This window comes from Oxyura jamaicensis, chromosome 5 (genome assembly GCF_011077185.1).
Source record: "Oxyura jamaicensis isolate SHBP4307 breed ruddy duck chromosome 5, BPBGC_Ojam_1.0, whole genome shotgun sequence".
NCBI classification, from domain to species: domain Eukaryota; kingdom Metazoa; phylum Chordata; class Aves; order Anseriformes; family Anatidae; genus Oxyura; species Oxyura jamaicensis.
In genome coordinates this window covers 30625346-30649066 of record NC_048897.1, presented here as the reverse complement: position 1 = coordinate 30649066, position 23721 = coordinate 30625346, and the positions used below count along the sequence as shown (strand labels likewise).

Here is a 23721-nt window from a genome sequence, read left to right as displayed (position 1 = left end):
TCCTTAAGGAGAGCAATATAACAAAGAGAGAAAAGAATACATCTGAAAACAATGAAAGAATGAGCCACATGCAGTAGGCTGGGGGGCTTTAGTAAGTCAAATAATTGCATGAAATTTAATTGCTTTTGCAGATAGAATTAGAAAAAGTAAAGGAAGAGAAGGCGGCAGATGTGATCTGAATATAGATAGATATAAGTGAAGCATTTAGTACTTGTTCTTAAAGTACACTCTATGATCTCCAATAAAAAGCTTGCTACCCAATCTGAGAACCAGCAAGGTCCTGCAGAAGTGCAGTGACACTATAAACAAGCCAGTAAGCAACAGGTTAAGTTTCTTTAACACTGAGCTCTGAACCAAGTTCTCTCTCATGGAGGAAAATTAGCGTCACTAACGAGTCAGTGCTTCAGCATATCTTGAAGTGGGTAAAGGAAATGAACTTGTTAATAACTGAGGACTTAAAGCAGCTCTCAACATTTATCTCTAGGATTCACAGACATATTAAATGGAATTGCATGAGGGCATCTTCCACCTAATGCCATCATTCATCTTGGATATCAAACGCACATTCAGAAATAGAAACAGAAATGGAATAAAAAACAGTATCAGAATGGAGATGCTGTTTCAAGCCTCCACATTACCACTCTACTTCTCATGCATCTGCAATGACTGAGCCTCTCAGCACTCCAGATACCTAGGCTTTCCACAATTTGGAAATAATTCACTTTAGTTTTCATTTAAGTGTATGAATAAGAAAATCCAAAGGTAAGCTTTCAGGATGCATCATTAGTGCAAAATGGGCCATCTCATCCCCCTTTTCAGTCCTTTTATCAATCAAAACCACCCTCTACCTTCATTTTAAAAAGAAATACAACATCTTGTGGTTAAGAGGCAGCAGAAGTCCAGAACATTCATTTGCTCACTTGGCCATAGTCAAAGGCTACTGAAAGGCAGCATCCGAGCAAGAGGTCATTTGCAGAGAAGACTCTGACCTAACCCCTCTCTCTAGCTGTCCCAGTTAACGGATGTGAAAATACTCCCTGTGCAGGTTTGCTAACATCCCTCAGTTACACAAAGACAGACAGCTCCTCCTTCTGCCTCACTGTTAACTCCATCCTCCAGAAGCTATTCTTAAAAGGAAAAAAAAAAAAAAAAAAGCACCAGGGCTTATGCTGCTGGGAGGCATCATTGCTAGAGTCTGAGGAGCCTGATGAATGGAATCAGCCAGCAGAGAGAAAGGAAATGCCAGGCAGCAGGACAGGTTACCATCTCCCTACCGGCACTGATAACTGCAGACACATTGTTCCCATCCCTAGATAAGAGGATATGCAGTTCTCAGAGAGAAAAACTGGACTGGCATGTGCAGACAATAGCAACGATCCTTTGCAAAGCACAGAAATTTCTAGTGAAGGGAATTTTCACAGAAAAATTTCATGTTAGTGGGAGAGCTCACCACAACGAATTAGACTATGCACACTGCATACCAGTGAATCAATCTGAGACTCTCCACACCTACTTCACAATGAGAGAATTCCGTAAGATGCTGTCTCTGAACCAGACGCATCTTCAGGGGGTATTTTAATTCCATTACCAGAGGCTCTGTCTGCCGAATCGTTCCTCTTTTGCAGATGCCTGCATTACATAGCCAGCCCTCAACAAGGTGCCTTCAGAGCTTGGTTTTTAAGCGGTATTCTCAGAACACCGGGGATTTTGGATTAGTATTTCTGAAAGCACCCAAGCACTGAGCCCTTCCAGAACTTGCTCCTAACTATGGGGGTACTCAAGATGAAATGATGAGAAACTGATAAGAGGACCTCTCCCTTTCTCCCATGATTCCTCACAAGAGAATCCAGCAAAAGGGCCATAAGCAGCATGCAATCTGCTCCTCCTCAGCTTTGGTCTGACCTCTTCATGTTCTACAAAATATTAGAGAATCCCCACCAAAGATGTTTTTGAATGGGAAAGCTCTTGTTAGAATGTGACAGTATAGGGAAGGTTATTAACAGGAAAAAAAATCCTTTTTAATTTAGTAGAGGTGTCTCTACTGTACAAGACACTGTGGATTTCATTCCATGTTGCAAAAATCAAGAATTCATGAACAGAATCAAGCCTTAAACTATGTAGAGCCAAGGAAGACACACATGAGTACTAGCCATAGTTACAGTGGAAGTCAGGCAGCAGATGGTGGGTGAGAAAACTTGAAGGAAGCTAAAAAGGACTCACCTGCAAACCACAGACCTGAGTACTCTTACTCCAACCTGTTATCACTGCAACTGGTTAAAAAACAAGACAAGCAAGAAGACACACTGCCAAAATCTACTCAATTCTGTTTGTTACTGTGCATCTTCAGGACTTGCAGATGCCAGCTTCGTGCACTTTGTGCTCTCTCCTCAAGGGTCACTTCTATGATCCTTTTTCTGGTGATCCTTTTCTAATGATTTTTTCAAACAAAAGATCAAACAGACTCATGAAAAGTAAATTGCTTGTCCTGTTGGCCACTTGCAGAGGAAGTTGCTTCTGAAAGTCGGGTCCCTTTCCTACTGTTTTCACACAGGCCAATCCTCAAAAAGAAAGTAATTCAGCAGGAAAAGGAGAAGGTCATAGAGACCTGCTCTAAGAGGGGTAGTTTGTTTATTTGCAATCAAGTGAAACTGGCAGCTAAACAAACAGAAGAAAATAACATAGGAAAGACAGGCAGACAATTTACTCACCAAAATGCAACCTTGCCAGGAAGGCATGCATTTTCTGGTTGTAGAAAAGCCAAAACCAAAAACACTGTTGGCTAATAACATATTTTATTTCATCCTCATGGCTACTGTACTGGCTCATGAATTCCAATATTTTACAGACTTCTTTGAGGCCCATTAGGTGCATTTCCATCTGTGGATGAACACTGCTGTCACCACCTTACTTCTCTACATCAGAACAGCTCAGAGAGCCAGCTTGCCAACACCTGTTTAGACACAGACCTTGGTTCAAAATACTGAAAAATGCCTCATTGCTCAGCAATGCAGTTCCACCTCCTGTCACGAGCATTCAATTTATATACTTGTCTTTGCAAACCAGCCAAACTACCTCTCCAAACATCTGAGCCTTTCACATCCACCCAACCAACTCACAGGCTCTAGCAGAAATCAGTTAGAAGCCTTTCTCTAGTTTGCAGCCATAACCTAGTCATAGTAAATTTATGCCTCTGTTTTCCAGTGAAAAGTAAATAAACATAAATAGTTCTCCTATCCTGGACATTTATGGAAGGCTATATAAGTCCCTCCTTACCCTTCCTTTTGTAGTATGAAGACCCCAAGCCGCAGGTTCTGTTAGATAAACAAATTCTAGCAGCCCTTCTCAACTAAAATAGCAGTTCAAAGGTAGTTCTTCTGAACGTGGATATCTGAATTTTAAACTGTTCCAGCTTATGTATCTAGTTTCTTCTACAGTGATACTAACATTCTGCTGTCTTTACTAAGTATCTGGTGTCTATACTCGAACTAAATTTGTTGTTTTTACAGCCACTTGTATTGATGGCTCAATCATCTATGATCAACTAAAACCTCAGGTCTTTTTCCTCCTCTGTCATTTTAACTACTGAGCTCAGTGTTATTAGTCACTAAGTGCACTTTGTACTATTAAATTCTATCTCATTTCTATAGCTCCAGTCATTTTCAAGACAATCCAATTCTTGTGCAATACTCTGATCCTTCTCTGCAATGACAAGGCTAATGTCACATTCTCTGCAAATTTATTCAGCTCCCCCTTACAAGGCATTAGTGTAAATAGTAATAACAACCAGCCCCAGAATAGGTTCCTTGGTAATCTCTTTTGTGACTGAGCCCAGCTTTCAATCATACTGTATTCTTTCTTTAAGTAGACCTTTACTGGCTCCTTACCAAATTTTGTTCTAATTCTTAGCAATTTAGCTAGATATATTGTAGTACCAACATAGTAACTGCTTTACTAAAACGGGTAACAGAGCTGGAGTAATTCCCTAGTTAACCCTTTAACTGTAAATAAATAAAATTCTCAAAGTTAGGTATCCTCCTGCTGTACCCTACCTTAGTCAAACTATAATACATTTGATCCTGCTCTTCATGGTTTTAATTTTCCTTTCCTTCTAAACATATCCCATAAACCTGTATAATGAGCCCACAATGTGGAGTGCCAGCATAATCTGACCTTCCCCATCTCCAACTGCAAGAAAAACTGCCATCAGTGCTATCCCAACTTAGCAATATACCCCTAAACTTTTAATTACAATTTCTTTAGAATTCTGGAATAACTACTTGCATAACCTCTCATTATGAGCCCACAAAGCTTCAAGTTATGCTTTTTCATGTGTTAGTTTGTACCTCCAATCTACTCATCTCTATTTCCCTAAACACATGCTTTTCAAACCCTGTATCGAGTCACAGCTGCTATTCCAACCTGTTTAAGTTATCCTTATAGTACTTGGCTTCAAATGCTTCCATTGTGCATGAGAATAAAGACCCAGGGAATTAAAACCATCTCAGTTGTTTGCTACTGACCACTGTTTTCTTTGCCAAATGAGAACAGTGGGGGTGTTTTCAGCAGAGCAGTGTTTTTTTGATCCCTGCTGTTTATTATACTGTCCCCATATAATACTCTGCCAATTGCTAAGTCCTTTATTTAGTATTTCTCTTCCTCTGTATTACTGTGTATGTAAACTACACAAATATTTTTCATCTTTCTCCCTCATTTCTCAAGTTAAACTCATCAGATACACCAACTTCAGACCAAGTCTATTAAGCCAAGAACTACTTAGATGGCATCAACACGTTGGAATTTCTCGTCTTTCTCTGAGGACTTTCCAGGTTAGACCTGGGACAGCTGCAAGCCACTTCTGCTCTGATAGTGCCTTACTTATGTGTTCTGATGTTAGAGTCTCAGTGCAAACTATTCATATTAGTGAATATCTACATCTTTATGCAGAGATTTTGAAGTCCGTCTAGCTGTTGTGGGCCTGTAAAATGATGCAATCAAGAACAGAACATATTAGGAGTCCTGCTCCAAAAAGAACCTAGCAGTCCATGTGAGGGCTGCAATAATCCCCAGAACCATCAGTTATTTCAATCCACCAATAGATCTCTAACCTTTATTCATCCTGTTTCATGTTCATACCCAAAAAGTTCATTTTGGTGGCAACGACGGTTGCTAAGTTAGAAATAAGGAGACAGAAAAATGCCCTAAGCAACTTAGTGAGCTAAGAAAGTTTTCACAGAGATGCTGCAAAAGGACTGAGAGTGCTTCCCTAACATATGAAAGGATTCCTGGCATATCCTTAATTAGGGAAGTGCCAATAAGAACATGGCATGTAGCTTGGGGTTACTATACGCGCCAGAATGGATACTTGGGATGTGGCAAGCCTAGACAGCCAGCTTGACTCTACAAACCAACCTTGACTCTACTCAGCCAAGCTTCAATGTCCTCTGTAGAGTCAATCAAGCCACTTTTAATTTCCCTCCCTTTCATTTCCCCAAATTTTTGTCCAAGTTCATCTCATGAGCAATAATCAATAGACTAGATCTTATCACTTCTCTATACTGAGAGTAACTTAGAACAATCAGTGTTTGAGAAGAAAGACATTTTTCCTTAACAATTCTTCTTAGAAAGTACAGCAACTGTTCTTGAGGAAAGCCACTTATCTTGGAAGAGTGATTATTATTATTCCATAATAATATCTTGTAGAACTTCATGTATAAATAAGGCCTTGATGAAAGATTATGTTCAAGAGAATAAGAGGGCTGTCTGAAGAGCACTGGCATTCTGTAGTACTGAAATTGGTCCAATCTGAATTCCAACTGCAAATTTCACCAGAAGGATGTACTGAATTAGTCACTATTACAATTGTACATATTTATTCTGATTTAGGTAGTGGTTCTACACTGACCATATGACTCTTCACAGGCATCACATGCCTGATCGCATGTACAACAGATGGAGTCCACATACATTTGGTAAGATCACCAGCAGTGCTGCAAGTTCCTAGCTACCAGTTTCTACATTACCAAGAACTTCAACATGTGAAGCATAACCTAAATGAATACTGAGGTAGCTTAGTTCCAGGAAATAACTGAAGTGTTCCTGCAGAAAATAAATAAATAAATAAAAATAATAATAATAAAAAACTGCTCCTAAAGAACTGGTTGCACAACCCAATGGAGAAAAAAGGCCTCAGCAAAGTTTGGTGTAGAGAGCCTCAACAACACTGAAAACAATTTACGTTTCACTGCTCAGGCTCTCAGTCATCCTCTGTGTCACACAACATCTAAGTTACCTTGTGCGTAATGGCAAGTTTAGAAAGGCAAAGTTACACGCCTCATGGTGCTGTATAAATAAAAAAAGAGCTAAAGTCTACACATCAAACCATTGTGCTTTCAAGTGAGGACCAAAACAATTCACTGGCTGGCTCATAATCATGACAAAAGCCTTTGTAGTTCACAGAAATTCATGCTTGAACACTGTAATAAGTACCTGGTAAGTCTAGGTCAGCAGCTTTCAACCTGTGGCTGATGGAAACCAAGCATATCTCTAACAGCTCACATTTGCTGTTCTCACTGGGAAGTTTTAGAGATCCATAATGCAAAGTGACAAAGACATCACACTAGGCATACATGGAACAAAGGATCCAGAAAGCCAAGACAGACAGGAAATAAAGAGAGCTAATGAGATGTACCTGATATGTCGTTTTAAGTTTATAATCAACAAAACTAACACTAATTACACGAGACTGGGCAAACCCCTTGGTAGCCCAAAAGGAGTATCAAGGTTACTTTTTATTTTGGGTGGAGGGTATCCTTCAAGCATAATGCCCCAAAGCAGTAAAAGGCTATCTTATTCCCACTGCCCTAAAAGGAGAATGACAAAAGCAGTTATAACTTGATGTAAAGCAATCACTTACTCTGGTCGACAAATCACCAGGTCCCCTTTATTGGTGCCATATGCCAATCCCAGGCCTGGTTCAGGCAGCCAGCGAGCAGAGTTTATGCTGACGTGTCTTCTCTGGTCGGCAGGCATTGGATACAGAACGTTGAAAACTCTCTGAAACAAAGACAGAAAGTTACTTGACAAGACAAAACAAGGCAAGGGAGCCAAGGAGGCTCAAATTAACATTCAGTCTCCCTGCAGCAACACAGCTGGCCTAGAAGACATGGATGTTACAAGAAACTCCTAATCCAGCAGCAGTAGTAAGCATCTGCTTGAGAGAGCTACACACGTGCCCATAAGTGTTTAGTAGACAGACAGGCACATAGCTGCAGAACATGAACAATTCTGCCACCAGGAGAATCTTCATGTCACTCAGCGGGCTGCAGAGCTGAAGTGATGGGGACAAGTGGCATAGCAGGACAACTGGGATCCTTCAGGCTTCACCTCTCATCTTAACTGAGGTGGAACAGCAAACTGGCAAGTGCATGGGCTTTCAGCATCAACAGTTTATTTTTTCTGTTAAGAAAACCAAACAGTACACAAAAATAATATACAGCTCTCTTCTTTTTAAAACATTTAAACATCTTCCTGAAAATATTTCGGTCTGACCAACCCCCACATCAACAGCGCACAAACAAGGAAAATTAACATCCAGAGATTATGGATACAGCACAAGTTTGCAAGTAACAAATCCCTCACTCCAGCTTCCCTTCCATCTATTTTACCTGCAGTATGGTGAGAGCTCAAGAGCTGCTAAGATTGCAGGCAGCTATCACAGCTGCAAAACAATACTTCCTAAATGCTGCATTAATACAGGAGAATGAAAACTGCGCACACACAGGACCAATAGCAAGCCCTGCTTTATGGTATGCACTAGCTTGGTTTCTGTAGTGCATAGGCTTGAAAGACAAAAGCAACGAAGTGGAACAGATTACACCTATACAGCTACTCTCCTACTCCAAGAAGCTAACGTCTTCTGTACAGCACACTGCTTTTCTGCACCCTGCTAATCAGCAACCAGCATTAGTGTATAACATAGACTTGGAATCTACATTTTCAATTGGTTTAGTCCCCGCTGAGACATGTTTTCATTAGATTTTCTGAAGGGTGGGCAACCATCCATCCATCCTGAAACCTCTCATAGACACTCCAGAAAATGGGGATGGTGCTGGACCAGGAAGCAGTGAAGGGAATGAAAATGCAGGGGAACAAGATGATGAAGGTAGACAGGAATGCGGATCAACCACTACTGCGCTGCTGAGGTAGCTTGAACTAATAACTAATTAGTGGGAGACTCATCGGCTAGCATTACGAACCAGGACTCAAGACAACAGCTTATATGCTTGTTTTTCTCTACAGCTCTTCCCCTCCACCTCACTTCTCATCTGTTTTACAGCTTGAGAAGTCTGAGGCGGAGAACACTTAACTGTATGCCCTCCAGTAGCATAACACCCAGAACCTTCATCTTGACCACTGTAATGCCAAAAAAGCAAGTCAGAGCAAAGCAGTGTAACTACATTATGTCCCTGTCATCAGTAACGCATTTAACCTCTTCTCCGAGGAGGCCGCATTAGAGGAGAAAACGTCCTTTAGGATTTCTCTGCATGACAGAAGCTGGTCACTCTTTGCCCCAGACATCACTCAGCAGTCAGTGGTATTCAGAGAAGCTCAGTGTTTGAAGGAACATGCCCTTTGGGGTTTATGTGGCTCTTACCCTTTGCTGTCATGTCTGCCTCATTCTCCCCTCTTGCTTTTTGTGTAAAAGGGGAAGAAAATAATCACCATCAGGCATATGTTGGTAACACCTGTTTCCATGGAGATCATGGTGCACTCCGAGATGGGGAGACTAGATTTGGAGGAGGAGGGAGGGAGGAGAAGGGGAGTGGTCCTCCGGAGCTGGAACATACATTCAGAAATTTGGCTTTCCAGGTCTCTCAAGAACTGCAAGAGTATTCCATCATATAAGGATATGATTCTTCAGCAAGTCAGAAAAACAGTTTATTTTCTCCTGTAAGGCATCACAGCTAGTGAAGCTGTCTTCTGGAGCCCGCCCTAAGTTCTCCTCCCCTGGCAGGCCAGTTGGCCCAGCCGTCGTCCCCAGGCTCAGCCACTGGCCACGTCAGGGCAGGGACTTGCCAGCTCCAGCTCAACACCCAGGTGCTTCACAGTGAATGGCACCCCACGGAGAGTGCTGCCAAGGACACGGGGCTGGTCCTGACAACCTGCAAAAGTGTTGGCTGAGGGCAGAATCTCAAAGACAAGATGGCTCAAAAATTCTCCATAAGATGCTTCATCACTCCACTTCTCCGTACGCTTCTAAACAGCTTGTCACGCCGAAGAGCTCCCCTCCCCTGCTGCTTCCCACTCCCACGCTAATGGGACAACTCCATGCAGTGTTAAGGGTGATGACATCCGTGCGTGTGGTAATTAGTACAGAAAAAGAGAGAGCAGCTGTACTGGCATAATCACCACTCGCAGCAGTAACCAGGACCCAGCTAATCAATCTGATGCAGTCATACAGATTGGCTGGTGCGATTGCATCCATTAGCAAGACCCCCTACTCTACCCACAGAGGGGAAAAAAATAAAAAATAAAAGTTCCTTCAACATCAGCAGGTCCCTCTTGTCAAAGAAGGTCAGAAGCCTTCCAGGAAACATACTCCATAGATCACAGCCAATTTGTCTTGGATTTTCTCTCTTTTTTTTTTTTTTTTTTTTTTGACTTTTTGCTTCCATCACTAAATCTTATAAAGTTACTGAGATATTTCAGCCAAACTAGTCAGCCTGAAAATATAATGGAGTGACTGCACCTCTTTGCCAATGGGATTGTCCGTGCTTTTTAGTTTTGAATTTCTAGGAACAACACTCAAGTTATTACAGAAATCCCACACTACCACTGTTCCCCAGTTTCTGTATCAAGAGACTGCTGCCAGCCCTCAAACACTCATAAAGCTAGCAACACAAAGGCATAAAGTTGACAATTCTCCAGTTCTCTTTCTTTAGGGCTGGTCCTCAAACCAGTTGCAAACCATATGCAAAAACCATGCTGATGTGCAAGGGCTCAAGAACTCATTTAGAACCACTGTTGTAAACATCCCCTGATCTTTAAGGCACCCACCACACCATACCACAGCCTCCAGAGCAGTTGTATTTAATAGGGTGGCATTTTCATTTTGGACAGACATCATGCTGCATCACACTATCAGCCCATAATCAGCAGCAGCAGCCACAGCAAGCTTCCAGGCAATTCACCACGGCCAATGGCAAACTCACCCTCGGTACTGCTGTACTACTAATTCAATATTGCAGAGCCACACCATTAGATGTGGCCACTCAGCATTTTATTAAGTTGGCAGCTGCATTTCATTTGTTTCCAGATGATGTTCTGAAACAGGGCCTCGAGTGATATGTTTCTCTAACAATAAACACTGAAGTTTGAGGATTGGGAGCTTCACGAGTTTCCCCACAGAGCATCCACGTGGAAGCTTGAGCCCAAACAGGCAACATCAGATTGGCAAGCTACTGTCTTCTTGGCAATGACAAACATATTAATGTCATTTCAATGGGCAAGAAAGGTCCTGCCCCTTCCCTTTAGAAGCTACATAACCCAGTCTCATTATGCAGAACTGTTGCTTGACCTTTGCTTACATTTGTAGAAAATCCTGTCTCCAGTGACCTCCCCATACCTCACAGGAGATTTGAAAGGGACTCCATCGTTCCTCTCTGAGTGCAGGGGATGCTGGCGAGGTGAGAAGCCTTCCTCTAGAAATACCCAAACTCTCCAGATAGCTAAGCTTCCACACAGAAGGCAACCCCAACACAAAGGGAAAGCAATGCTCACTAAAGAAACAGCTGCTTGTTTTCATTTTACATCCTGGTAACCACGAAGTGTGCGGAAAGATTTGGTTGAGTTGTTTATGTCTGTGTGCCTGTTCTCAAAGACTGCACTAGAAGCAGCTACTTACCTCTTCCGTGCGCCTCTTCCACCCTCCCTGAACAGGAGTGGGCATATGCATTATCTGCAAAACTCCCCGAAGCTAATTTCATCACTTCACAGCCACTTCTACAGCTAATCTAGGAGCAACATTCAATTCAGCAGGGGAGGAAGATGGCTTAGAGAAAGAAGGGCTGTGAGGCAACAGGAAAAACAAGTAAAGAGGCCCTCCGAAGCGTTCAGCAAGCGTGCTGTGTGGAGTGCAAAGGCCACCCTAAGTCCACTGCTGCTGCTCCCCCTCCAACTTCTCAGTGCTGGCACATCAGCCCTGTAGCACCTGTCACAGCCCCTGCTTAGGTATTAAACTAAATATTTACTTGTGGCAGGGAGCCAGGAGATGCTGCATGACAACCAGCAGCCTCAAGGAATCTTTCCCAGTGATCTCTTCCTCACCATCAAGGAGCTGACTTGCAGGGGAAGAAGGGGGCCCTGGGCACAATGTACACACATGGAGCTAGACAGTTAATTTGTACTTGCCCTGAAGGAGTAAGAAAACTTTTTCCTGTAAGCTTCTGCTTCACAAAGCCCTAGTTACTGACCTAGTGCTTCCCTAGTCCCCCTCACACTCCATCTTGGGGAAGTTGCTGCTATTTAACAACACTTCTCAAATTCCACCTGTCCACCCCATTTACGGGGTCTGCCAACATTAAAAAGCTGGAGAGGGCACTCGCCAGGATGCTGCCAGTCAAAGCAGCAGCAGGCTGCCCCAAGCCCGTGCTGCTCCTGCCAGTTGGCAGTGGTGCTGCACCGCTGGCTTGGTCTGAGCAGCGCCGTGCCTGCAGACCACGTCGCATCCACTGCCATTTCTTTGCTTGAGGCTTTCCTCCTGCTCTAAGGAGAGCAATGGAAAGCAGGGGAGGGCTGACTACCACCACTTTAACAGAGTGGGACCTTTCTTCTCCTCCTCACTAGCATTCAAGGAGGAAAAAACATGTTTTGAAGCCGGAGGAGAAGAGAAAGTTGGCACAAGCGTGAAGGGAAACTCAGCAGGAACTCTTGCGTTTTTATCTTTTTAAATTCAATAGAGACATTTCTGCTCTCAACTAGATGCATCTTCTTTCAAGATGCCAATAAATTTCAAGCCATTACCTTTGCTTAGCCCAGGCAGTAAATTGGGCTGTTAGATCAGCCTTGATAAAGAGTGTGTGGGGAGGGGGTGCAGCTGTTTTCCTGTTTACATGGGGAAGTCTCGTCATCCGTGAAGCTCCATCCTGACAGGTGAAGGGTGAGGAAAGGCTGGAGCTGACGAGGTGGGTTTATCAGGCACCAGGCTAAAATTTAATTATTAATTTCCAACTGAGTCAATGCTGTCACCAGAGGCTAACTGTGAAAACATGCAGGAAGAGAAACATCTAGCGTGCTAACCCCGACAGAGCACAAGAAACATTTAAGGGCAACTGGGCAGGGAGGTGCAAGTAAGAAGAGATTGCTAGGAACTAAGGTACAGAGGGGAATCTGAACACAAAGATGGCAAGTGCATCGACTGTATCGATCTGAATGTCAAACTGCAGACATCCTGAAAGGGGCTGACTCTTCCCTGAGAATAAAGTGGGCACAAAGCTACTGAACAGGTCAAAAGGGCAAGCAGATTCCACCTACAGAACCACCAGGAAGAATTAAAGCCTTCCCCCTACCCCCAAATTGAGGCTGACTGTGCAAGGATGAAGACCTGGGCCCCTGACCACCTCATGCTTCTCTATCCTCGGACTCTTGCATCCTTCCTCATCTGTACAAGTGTCACACCCTGCTTCCTGGACAGCGGTCTCTCTTACTGGGGGACTAGCAAAACCCAAAGCTTCACAGCCACCCTGACCTGGGTTGCAGAGAAAAAAGGTTCAGAAAAGAGTGGTTAACAGCAGCAGCTTTAGATATGTGCAGGCACAAGATACAAGTGTTGACAGTACAGCTATAGCTGTACACACAGCTCAGATCAGCAAAGCACTTCTCATATGGATTCACGTTATATCACCAAAGTAATCACAGACAGCACAGCTTGTCAGTGTAACTGCAGCTACGCTAGAGCATTTAGCCTGCACAGATACCTCACTTGATAATACACTTTAACAAATAAGCTACATGAACCATGTAATACAGAGGCAGCCTTGAAAGCATGGTCAATTCACAACACTGCATTAAGTTCACTGAAAGTACACGGAAAAGCAAAGCCTACATTCAGTTTGAAACTAGTCAATGAGCATTCAAACAGTAGTCGCAATTTGTAGAAAACTGCACTTGTGCTTTGAGGAGCAGCAGATGAGATGTAGTGACGGGATGAAGGCACAAGCACAACAAAACCAACAGTACAACTAGGGCTGTATATATTTTGCATTTCCCCATCTGCCCTTCATCTTCAGCTCCACAAACTGATCTTGAAGTTTCAGAAGTTTCAACTCATCTTTTTTAAATGCAAGCACCTTACTGAGACAGAACACCTAAAGCAATTCAGGATTTTTTTAAAATTTATTTTTCCTTACTCACCCCAACATGTGTTGCCACTGAAAGATCTCACCTGGCATGTTTTGATGTCAATATGTTAACTAGTTCACTTCTGACACTAGCATACCAGGTAAGAAGCTGCTGTAAGGAATCCATCACTCTTTGGAAAGCACTGCATGTCCTCTGCTTCACTGCCAGGAAGTCACCTGCATCACTGACTTCTCTAATGCTGCCAATTACTTTAAACAACTCGTTTTTTTTAAGGGCCAGAAGTATAATAAGAAACAGACATCCTAACCTAACCTCCTTAATAAATAACATTATCCCCTTTTGCTTAGATTATCATTCTTTACTTCACCTTCTATTTATGAATTTCACAAAAGCTGCTGAAATGCAGGCTTACGCTATGCACTGCCATCAAACCCAGAGACCTCTGCAGCAGAATTCAGTTCTAGCTTGTCTAAAGCAGAGGACCTTGGATGCAAAGCAAAATAAATACTCCGTGGAAAAATTGACTGATGGTTCAGTACATTCATTCATAAGACAATATACATTCATCTATGTTTTGCAATGAGGCAAATCTCCCTTCTGTTTGGAAGGAGCCTCCTTTCTGTGTCTTTTTCTCTGCATCTACAGATAGGTATGCATTTCCCATGAGCAGACAGGAAAAGAAAAATTGCTTTTTTGCTCCTAGTCTCTTCTTATTAAACAGGTTGGTCCATGCTGTGCTTATCCCCTCCCCCCCAGAGTTAATTCCTGCCAACAACAGACACGTCTTTCCATTAGAGCTTCTCTGTTAAAATGGAAGAAGCAAAAATAATGCACTTATCTTCTTGGATTTGTCAGTCTTATCCTCAAATGGATCTTATCATCCAATGCACAGCACAAATAAAATTTCTTTCAACCCCATTTATCTTCTCCAGATGCAATAGGATCATACATGAAATTCTTCTTCATTCTTTACTGATGCAACAAACCTCTGCCCTTTTCTGCATCTGTTGCCAGTGTGGAAAATCCTAGCTTTGCTTTCTGAGCTACAGTGAACTAACTGAGAACTAATCCCTTATTTTCAGCAACAATTGAAAACCTTAACTGAGGAGACTTGATCTATTTCCTAAAACGAGTCAGCATCAGAGGTGCCTGTGGATGGACCAAGAAACTTTAAAGACAGATAAAGCATTGTTGGTTCTTGACCATTCTTGGTCACATAACTTCTTGCAGATCTTTCAGATCAGGCGAGGTCTCATTACAGCACACCTAGTCCTTCCTTTCTTCAGGCTAGCTATTAGCATTAGCATCTGGTACTTTATCTCACAAGCCTGCCATCCAACTACTACTGGGAAGCAGCTTTAAAATAACTAAACATTAACAAGAGCTAGGTCATATAAAGAAGCTCATCATTTTAGGTAACAAAGCTCTCACCATGAAAATAACACTCTTGCAATGAAGCAGCTCATTCATTTGCTACCAGTCTCCCAAAGGCTGTGAAACCAGGGTAATACCTCCAAAAAGCCCTTTAGGGGACTGGTCCAAGCCTGGATCTGAAATTGAGGGCTGAGTAAGCAAGAAATTGCCAAACAAAACAATTGTCCTTTCAATTGCGCATGTGTGGTTGGAACAGATGAAAGGACAGGAACAGGAATGCCGAAGGGGGTGTTAGTGTGACAGAAGATAGATACATATATATTCAGTGCAGATGCAAAAGTCAACTGAACTGTGCAAACAGGACTGCGCCCCCAGCTACTGCTGTCTCCTGCAAAACTCACTGACAGCTGTCAATGCTGGAACAACCTAATAAAAAAACGGTCAATTCTACAGCAAAAGGAATGACAAGCCCCTTTATTTTTGCCCTTAACTCAGACTCTAAACCAAAAGCACTACCTCTGAATTCCCCATTAAATGTCGCACGGAGACTGTAACAGCAAAATCTACAATACGTTAAAGATCTAATGACAAGAGCAGAGGATTTGCGTACAGCTGCCGTTCCACCCTGCTCTCTGTCTGCTGAGCCTGCACAGAACAGCATACAAGATCAAGTGTCAACAATATGTTGATGACAGAGCTATATGCACCTTCATCTGGGTGATAAGAGGCTGTCATCCAGCTGCCTACACGTCTGGAAGGAATAAATACTGGAGAAAAGAGCTTAAATTTAATTCAAGAAAGACAGTAGGAAGAAGTACTGAATAAAAACCTTCATGAAATTGCATACCTCTTTGCCAGCCTATGCTGACTTTAGCACAAATCTGGTAGCAATTTACCAAGGCTCTCTTTCCCCAAACTGACTTTGGCAAGATGACTGTACCTAAATAATTTCAGATGTAGAACCATCTTTGCCATAATTATTTCTATCTAGTTAAAACTATATTCCCAACTGCACCAAAGCAAACAGCAATTTCTGTGAGGCACAGATTCACAGCCTTACCTGAACTGCTAGAGCTCTGCCTTCCTAGTTCTGGACCCCACATTAAACAAAAGGTCTTGGCTATCATTATCAGATGCCATGAAGTAAACACATCCTGAATAATTGCCATTTTCCTTTACTTCACACAAATTTGCTAACAAATTATTCATTGTATAATATACTAACACAGTATTTTCCTGAAGGTAACCTAACGAGTTAAATTTCTACAGTTCCTTTAAGTTCTGCCTCAGCAGCCTTTGTGCAGACATGGGCGAACCAGTCAAGACAGCAATTTTATTAACTCTTCAAACGTACCATTCCTGCATCTATACTCCGACATGCACATCTGTGCAATTCTTCACGCCATCTGCAACACTAAGGTAGCGCTGCAGTTTCTGATGATGATGAATACAGTTATTTACAGCACCCTATATGGGCAGTGCTTCCCAACATGGGTTTTGGATGTGTTGTTTTGTTAAAAATACTTGCTAGAATCTGCTGATATACAGACCATATAAAACTACTTGGCTTCAAGCAGACTATCATGCTCCTCTCCGTATAAAAAGGAGAGATTTCTCAAATCAGTAAGAAGAGGGTTCTGCCTCCGTGCCCTCTTCCTAGTACCAACAAGTACAGTCAAACAGTCCGTGACCATTTGGAATTTCAGTTGTCAAAGAAGCATCTACGTGGCTGAACATCTGTTGAGAGCAAAAATGTATTAGGGCAGGAATTGGATGTATCAAACTCAGTTCTATTTAGAATTGTCTAAAGTTCCCTCTCTTCACCTGAAGGTGCAAAATCTCTCTCAGACAGAGCCACAAGAGACCGCACCAACAAGCATGCTTTTTCAGTAACATAGCAAGAGGTTGCTACTCTTTCTTGCAAATTGTTCTTCTTTTCAGAAGTGCATTAGTTCATATGAACTTTTCCAAGGGAGATAACTTGTTACAATAAGCAATCTCCATATATTCTCATCCATTTTCTTTTCACATTGTAGTTTTGTCAGAACCCTCAATATCTTGTGCCCCAGAGAAGCAAACGAGCACAGCCATTAGCTTTCAGGCTTCAAGCCCCTTCACTTACAGCTGCAGGAGCGTTCATAACTCACCTATAAGTCAATGAGGTGTGGCAGTGCCACCACCTTCGCTGCCCATACTGAACACATCCTGCTGACACTTGCACAAAGCTCAGAGCACTCAGTAAAATTGTGCATCTTCTCAAACGCTCTGCGCATTGTCCTAGTTAAGAGTTAATACACTGAAAGAAAGCTTGGCTCTGTGCTGACACGCGGTGTGCCTTGCTGCTTCAGGCCCTTCTTCCTGCTCTACTTGGAATTCTCCTGTTTACAATGGAAGTGCACACATATCCCGTTCCGTCCAGGCTACTGACCAACCATTTCAACAGGATGTTTTCCAAATGCCAGTAGTCATGTCAAGAGTTAAATATGGGTCTCCACAGCCCGTATTCCTTCTAGATTCAAATCACAAAGCAATATCTGAGACAGGACTTGGTTAAGTCATCTTGTCCCCACAGACTGCATGATTAGCTCTTCAGCTCTGTGTCAATCAAATTTTTCAAATCACCTACCTCACTTTGTTTTGTGTTTAAAAAACCCTTGCCAAGATACATTTTAATTTGAATTACAGTAATCACATTTTTTTTTTGATTTCAGAGTTAGCTTCCTCTGGGTAAAACACAGAAAATATTAAACATAGCAAGGGCATCGGGATTTGTGAATGCCAGAAGCAGAGCTACCTGCTGGCCTTCTTTCTCACTAACATCTATTGCTAACAGACCCAGAGCAGTATGATCCTCACTCTAAGTTTCCAAGGAATTTCAGCTCCAAATTCCTAATTCATATTATTCTGTTCTTTAATGTCCATATACTCCTGGAATCATTTAGAAATCAGAAGTCATTCCAGGCCCAAGCAGCTTGAAAGCAGATCCTCCTTATTCAGAGACTATCTCTACTTAGAATTGCAAAACAGGCTGCAAAACCCTGCATTCATTCTCCAAACTTCCCACCTCTGAAATTCCACTGTTTCATGACAATTCCCAGTACCACTGCTACTTGTATCACCCCAAGCTAGATATCTACTAAAAGCAGTTCCTTCCTTATGTTCTACAGCTATAGAGAGATTTCAGAGATGTTAACTAGACTGGTCAAACAAACAAAAAGACCCAAGGCTTACGCATCCTACTCTTGTTAAAAGTTGACTCTACTAACAAGCTTTTGAAGTTTCAATCTGAAAAACAATCTTTTTCTTCAGCAAAGCCAGGTTTCTATCTGAAATGCTAAGCATAGCAAATCTTACGGACTGAGCAGAAAAGCATGAATCTCTAGCTCATGACTCTACCATGTTTGATGACAGTCTAGTACTTTTATTCCACTTCTAAGCGCAACTTGTAACAGTCAAATCACGTATTCTGACCCATATAACTCTGCCCAGATTCTCCTAAATGTTACGAGCAAGATGTATACAGACAAAACACACTTCTGTAACCAAGATGCTCCTTAGTACAACCGAGAAGTGCTGCAGCTCTCAGAGAGGACATTTCATCTCTGAAAATTACACGAGCAGCCAGTGGATTTCTAGGAGCAATTACATGTATTAGAGTTTCACATAATAAAGCTAAGTAATTGCTAATCTTCAAAACCTCTATTGCAACAGGAAAACAAAGAAAACTATCTGAGGAATACAAATTTACATTACCCTGAATGCTAGTCAGGGGTGTGGAGAAAGGGTCTTTCCATTTTAATTGAAAGCAGAAGCAATCATTGTATTTCACTCCTCAGCAGGCTGCCAAGCTTTTGCAATGACTTAGAGGCCACATTGCCAAGCCTTACTCTCCCTGTCCACTGACTGGGGATCAAACCGTGTCAGGAAGGAAGTGACAACCCTGAAACAACTTGTAAGAATTTTCATAGAATCTGATACAGCTTCTCTCTTGAATTTCTCTCTTGGGAATTTTGCAAGTAATGTAAAATTAAAATATCCACAACGCATTGCTAAAGAACACGGCTATGACTTATTTTTAATTAAGAAGTTGAGCAATAATTGCTTTGTATTACAAGCTGTTGGCACAGAGGCAACAAGGATTCATTCTGATTCTCTCTAACGTGCACATTAAATTACAGATTGAAGAACACAGTTCCACCAGTGTCTCTTTTTTTCCTAAACCTTTCTCTACTGCATGCTGGCCAAGCTGCAAACAGTTTTTTTACTCCACTGAATATGAACGCAGCAGCCCCTGTAAAGACAGCGTGATATGATTATTGTAAAGCTTCCTACTTAAATTTTTATTTTTATTTTGCAGGTTCTAAAAAGCATTACAAACTTATGGAGCAGTCCTATTGCAAAATTCAAGATAGAAAAAAGCATCAGTTCTTCTGGAGCCAGTAGCTGATTTACTAATTTTTACAACTAGATGAAGGAATAACATCTACAAGATTAACAGTTTTATGTTTTTCAAGCTTGGTCCTATAGACTGCACAAAGACAACCAACACTACACCAGAATGCTGAAACAATATCCGATGTTATCCGACAGGAAGGCTCTTTAATCAAATTAATTCAAATTGGTCTAGTTGTGACCCTGTCACATAGGTAGAAAGCTGAAAGTCCAAAGCAGTCAGAAATTAGACATTTTCAACATCTTTAATCGTGATGCAGGAAAGGGGAAAAACAGCAAATTAGTTAACAAATCTTGCTAGACTGGATAGATTTGAGAATGTGGGGGAAAGACTTTTGGAAGCTAAAAATACATGTGCAAGAAAGATGAAAAAAGCAACCTTTAGAATACATGCACTCCATCTGGAGAAAAAATAATCCAGAACTATAGCAGATGAGAAAGACAGGGGTGCAGTGATGTGGCACAAGTCTGAAAAACGAGAGAGAATTTGTACAAAGTTTTCAAGGCACCATAACAAAAAAATGAAAAAACTGCAAGTAAAGCCCTATATATATAAAATAATAATAAAAAAAGGCAGCTTGAAAATATCCTGTGGGGTTCTGGCAAGACTATACTTACCACATTATGTACATTTAAACATATTCCAGACTGAGGAAAAAAAATAGCTATTTTGGAGAGAATTCAGTTGAAAAAAAAATAAAGCTCGAAGATTGAATTACAAGAAAAGATTAAGGGAATACAAAGCATTACTTTACTAAATGGTGACTAAGAGCAAGGGTACAAGAGTTTGGAGAGTGTAACAGCATAGGGAAAGAAGAAACATTTGAAATGAAGATGATGAAATAAGTAGAAGACATTGCAACGGAAGATTCAGATGAAAGCTTACTGAATTAGCTAGTTACAAAAAATGTCTCCAAAAGGAATGGCTAGAAGCACAGCAACTGCAGTTCAGAGCAAACAAAGAACGGATGAGAGGAAAGAATCCTACCATAGCTCTTCACGGGAAGAGACAAGATTTTAGCTAATAGGGCTTATCCATCTTAACTTACTATATGATACATTAAGAAGACTGTAGGAAGGGACACTTCGTATCTGGCAGTGGAAACTATATTTCACTAGGACCTGAAAATAACTGGGGAAAAAAACAAACAAAAAGATACCCGGTACCAGGGCATACTAGACTGTTAAAAGGACCTAAAAGGATACTGAATCCATGTAATTCGTGATCTTATCATATCCAGACAGATTTCACAAACCATACCTGTTAACTAAATTGTGCTGTTTTCACAATTACTCTTTAATCTTTGTTTCTTACCTTCAGAGACCCACACAAGCAGAGTAGCTCAGAACCAGAAATAAAAACATGCTGACTTTGTTCACTAAAGAATCTTTATTATCGATCTTACCTTGCCTCATAACATGGAGCAGGTGATGAAGATAAACAAGAATTTTACATCAGCTGATAAAGTAGCTTGTGTAACAACATAGCTGAGATGACCCTCTATGAATCATGAGGACTCTAAAGAGCATCTACAGTCTGAAGCTGAATCAAGCCATTTGAGCCAGAGACAAGTCTCTCACCAGTGGTAGGCCATTAGTCAAATGCTTCAGTGCAACCCTGATATATTAGGAAATCTCTGCCCTTTAAAAATTGGAGATACAAACAGAGGGGAAAAAATCCATTCATAGTGGAAACAATTCCGCTACAATCAGGTTATCATCAGAAGTGAAAAGGTTTCACGTCCTGAAACAAAAGTCACCTGAATATATGGCATAAAATTTGCATCCAGGCCAAATTTCAGCTTCAGAAACCATCTAGTTCCACCTCCTCAACACTTTTTGTGCATTATTAACTGGACATGGCTTTTACCAACCTAAACTATCACTAAATGGCTGTTGTGCTCTCCTAATGAACGAAACAAGCAATACATGTTCTCTTAACTATCTTTGCTGGTTTGAAAGAAGATGAAGGTTTTCCAAACATAATGAATTAGTCAGGGTGGGTCATAGTTCACATCCCCCAAAGCAAAAGTACAGAAGAATAATTCCATTCCCAAAATAGGCCTACATATACATAGAAAGCTCATTAATAATTAGCCAACAAAAGCCTATTTGGCAAAAGCATGGTAAGCCTCTCTTCAGTCTGCAAGTCCAATATGAAGCTTAGCTCCTACCCTTCTCAAAACCACTGGAGACAACTCCCCTCAAAGTTAGCCCCTTTCAGGAATGTCAGGAAATAATCTAGAAACCTCAGCTGCTAAGCTCCCTCAACAAAGCCAACTACAGTGCCACAAGATAAATGCCTATTACCCCCCAAAAGTACAGAATGTCTACTTAATACTCTGAGTGACGTTTAGACTTATGCTACCACAGACAACGTTGAATATTTTTGTCGTCATATCTGAAACCAGAATAAAGTTTCCCAATTCTGTTACATTTATGTTCTCCTGTCATGTTTGCATACCTCTGTGATAAATTCCTACACATGTTTATTATTTAGTGGGCCTGGAGCACGTTACTTTTTTGCTATCATAAACGAGCAACTAACCACTAGGCTAGAGCTAAATCAACATGGTACCACCGACAAAAACTTATAGAAACAGAATATACACATACTCACCCTCATAGAGGTTTCTCCACCATGGGGTTGTTGCAGCCTGAAGACTTGAGCAACCATGTGTTCTGTGGAGGGATGCAACAGGATACGTCGGGAAGCCAGTCCCACCATTACATATCTGCCCATTGGAGACAGGCTCACGGAAATGGCGTTTGGGCCTAGAAACAGAAAAGCAGTTATTTCTCTCAAAGACTGACATTCCTCATGACACCTCACCCTCACAGTTACTTCAACCCCTTCAGGCATTCCCAGAACATAAAGCATACTAAGCTCATTCTTATATGGGACAGAGAAGAACCTGCACAAGTACAAATTTTGCAGTATGTTTCCTTGCTGCAAGTATCTTCCTCTAAGATGACAAAAGTTCTTTAAGGACTAAAAAAACCATCTTGTAGCAGCTCCCACCTACCAGCACTTCACGCATCCAAACAGTACTGCAATTTTCTCCCCAGCATTAATGTATTTGTGGCTGTGGGGTAGGCTAACAGCGTATTTCCCGTGACTACAATAGACAGGTACTGACATTCAGACTGTAGCATTTCTCACTGAAGGCTGGATTTTGAGGTAACTTCTCACAGCCCCACCTGCCCGCCCTGACTTCTTGCTGTATGCTTACCAAATCGCTTTGTATAAAGCATCTCGCCCAAGTTATGGGGTGCCAGAGAATACACAGCCAGTATTCCTTCATCAGGGAAGCCTCGTTGGCTGCTGGGAATGAAGGCTGCTAGCAGCTGCCCATCTGCAGAGATATCGCAGCTAGCGTCGTTGTAAATCTTGCAGTTCTGAACAAGCACGTTCACAGAGGCTGAAGAAAAAAAAGGAACAGTGATTAAAGCACTCTGGTTCAACAGAGAATAAAGCAAGATTCAAACCTGATGCTGGAGTCAAGACAGTACATGCAAAAGGCACTCAAGACATTTGGCTTCCTCCAAAAGTTTATACCTGGATTAAATGTAAAACTTGCTCCAAAACGGAGATAAGACACCACAATTAGCCCAAGGAATGAAATCTGTTCATCTCCTGAAGCCTTCAGCCAAGAAGTAGTGGTGATTGCATTTTATCAACCCCCTTCTTTCTTGAGCATAACATCATCCTTTGCAAAGGACAGTACAGTTTAAACAAGTCCCAAACTGTGACTCTTTGACAAACTCCAGCAGTGATATCATTAGAAACAGTACACCTTAATTCATTTCCTCTTCTTGTGCAGGAGCCCCTGAGTTCCACGTCCCCTTATCTCCAATAAACAGGAGGTAAGGGAAAAATTCCTCCCTGCAGATACAGGCATTCCTTTCTGATAGCTGATTTTTACACCGATCTTGGATAAAGCAAGCAACACAGGACAGAGACTTCTCTAGCCAGTCCACCATTTAATTGCCCTAGTATGCGAGGCACTTGTGCAATCAGTGAAGAAACTGTTTAGCAGACAAGGTAGCAAGCAGCATTTCAGAAAAGAAGTTTTACTTTCAACTCTGCCAATGAGCTGCTGGGTGACCTTGAACAAACCTTTTCCCCTCTGTGCCATGCATATGCAGCCTGTGAGGTCTTTGGACTATTGAATCTTACCACAAACTTACGCTATTCCTAGTACAAAAAGGTTCCACTGCTTTTTGGCATCATCTACACCAACAGCCTGATAAGACAAGACGAGTTACGATGTTCACTTCCTCAGCTTAAGCTTAAAAGCATTTCAGTTTTTGACTAAAACTGCTCTAATCATTCCAGGAGATTTGCTGTTGAAACTGAATACACTATTTTAGATAGAGCACAATTTTCAGATTCCAGTATTTTCAAAATCAAGGGTCTAGAAGTAATTATAAAAAAACAATAGAAATAAAGCTCACATTTGCAATATAGAGGAATTGCATGCCGTTAAGACTGAACAGCCCATCTCACACATTGAATCTGCAGCATCCTGTGCA

General features: G+C 41.6%; 1 protein-coding gene across 2 annotated transcripts in view; it reads right to left on the bottom strand.

The window, feature by feature from the left end:
* The window catches only part of AMBRA1 (autophagy and beclin 1 regulator 1), a 118438-nt gene that overhangs the window by 20956 nt on the left and 73761 nt on the right, over window positions 1-23721 (bottom strand). For both annotated transcript variants that reach the window (XM_035327768.1, XM_035327769.1), the window contains exons 12-14: window positions 22419-22607; window positions 21806-21960; window positions 6914-7053 (exon numbers count right to left, since the gene is read on the bottom strand). In XM_035327768.1, the coding sequence (XP_035183659.1) occupies window positions 6914-7053; window positions 21806-21960; window positions 22419-22607 (484 nt within the window). The remainder of the gene's footprint in view (window positions 1-6913; window positions 7054-21805; window positions 21961-22418; window positions 22608-23721) is intronic.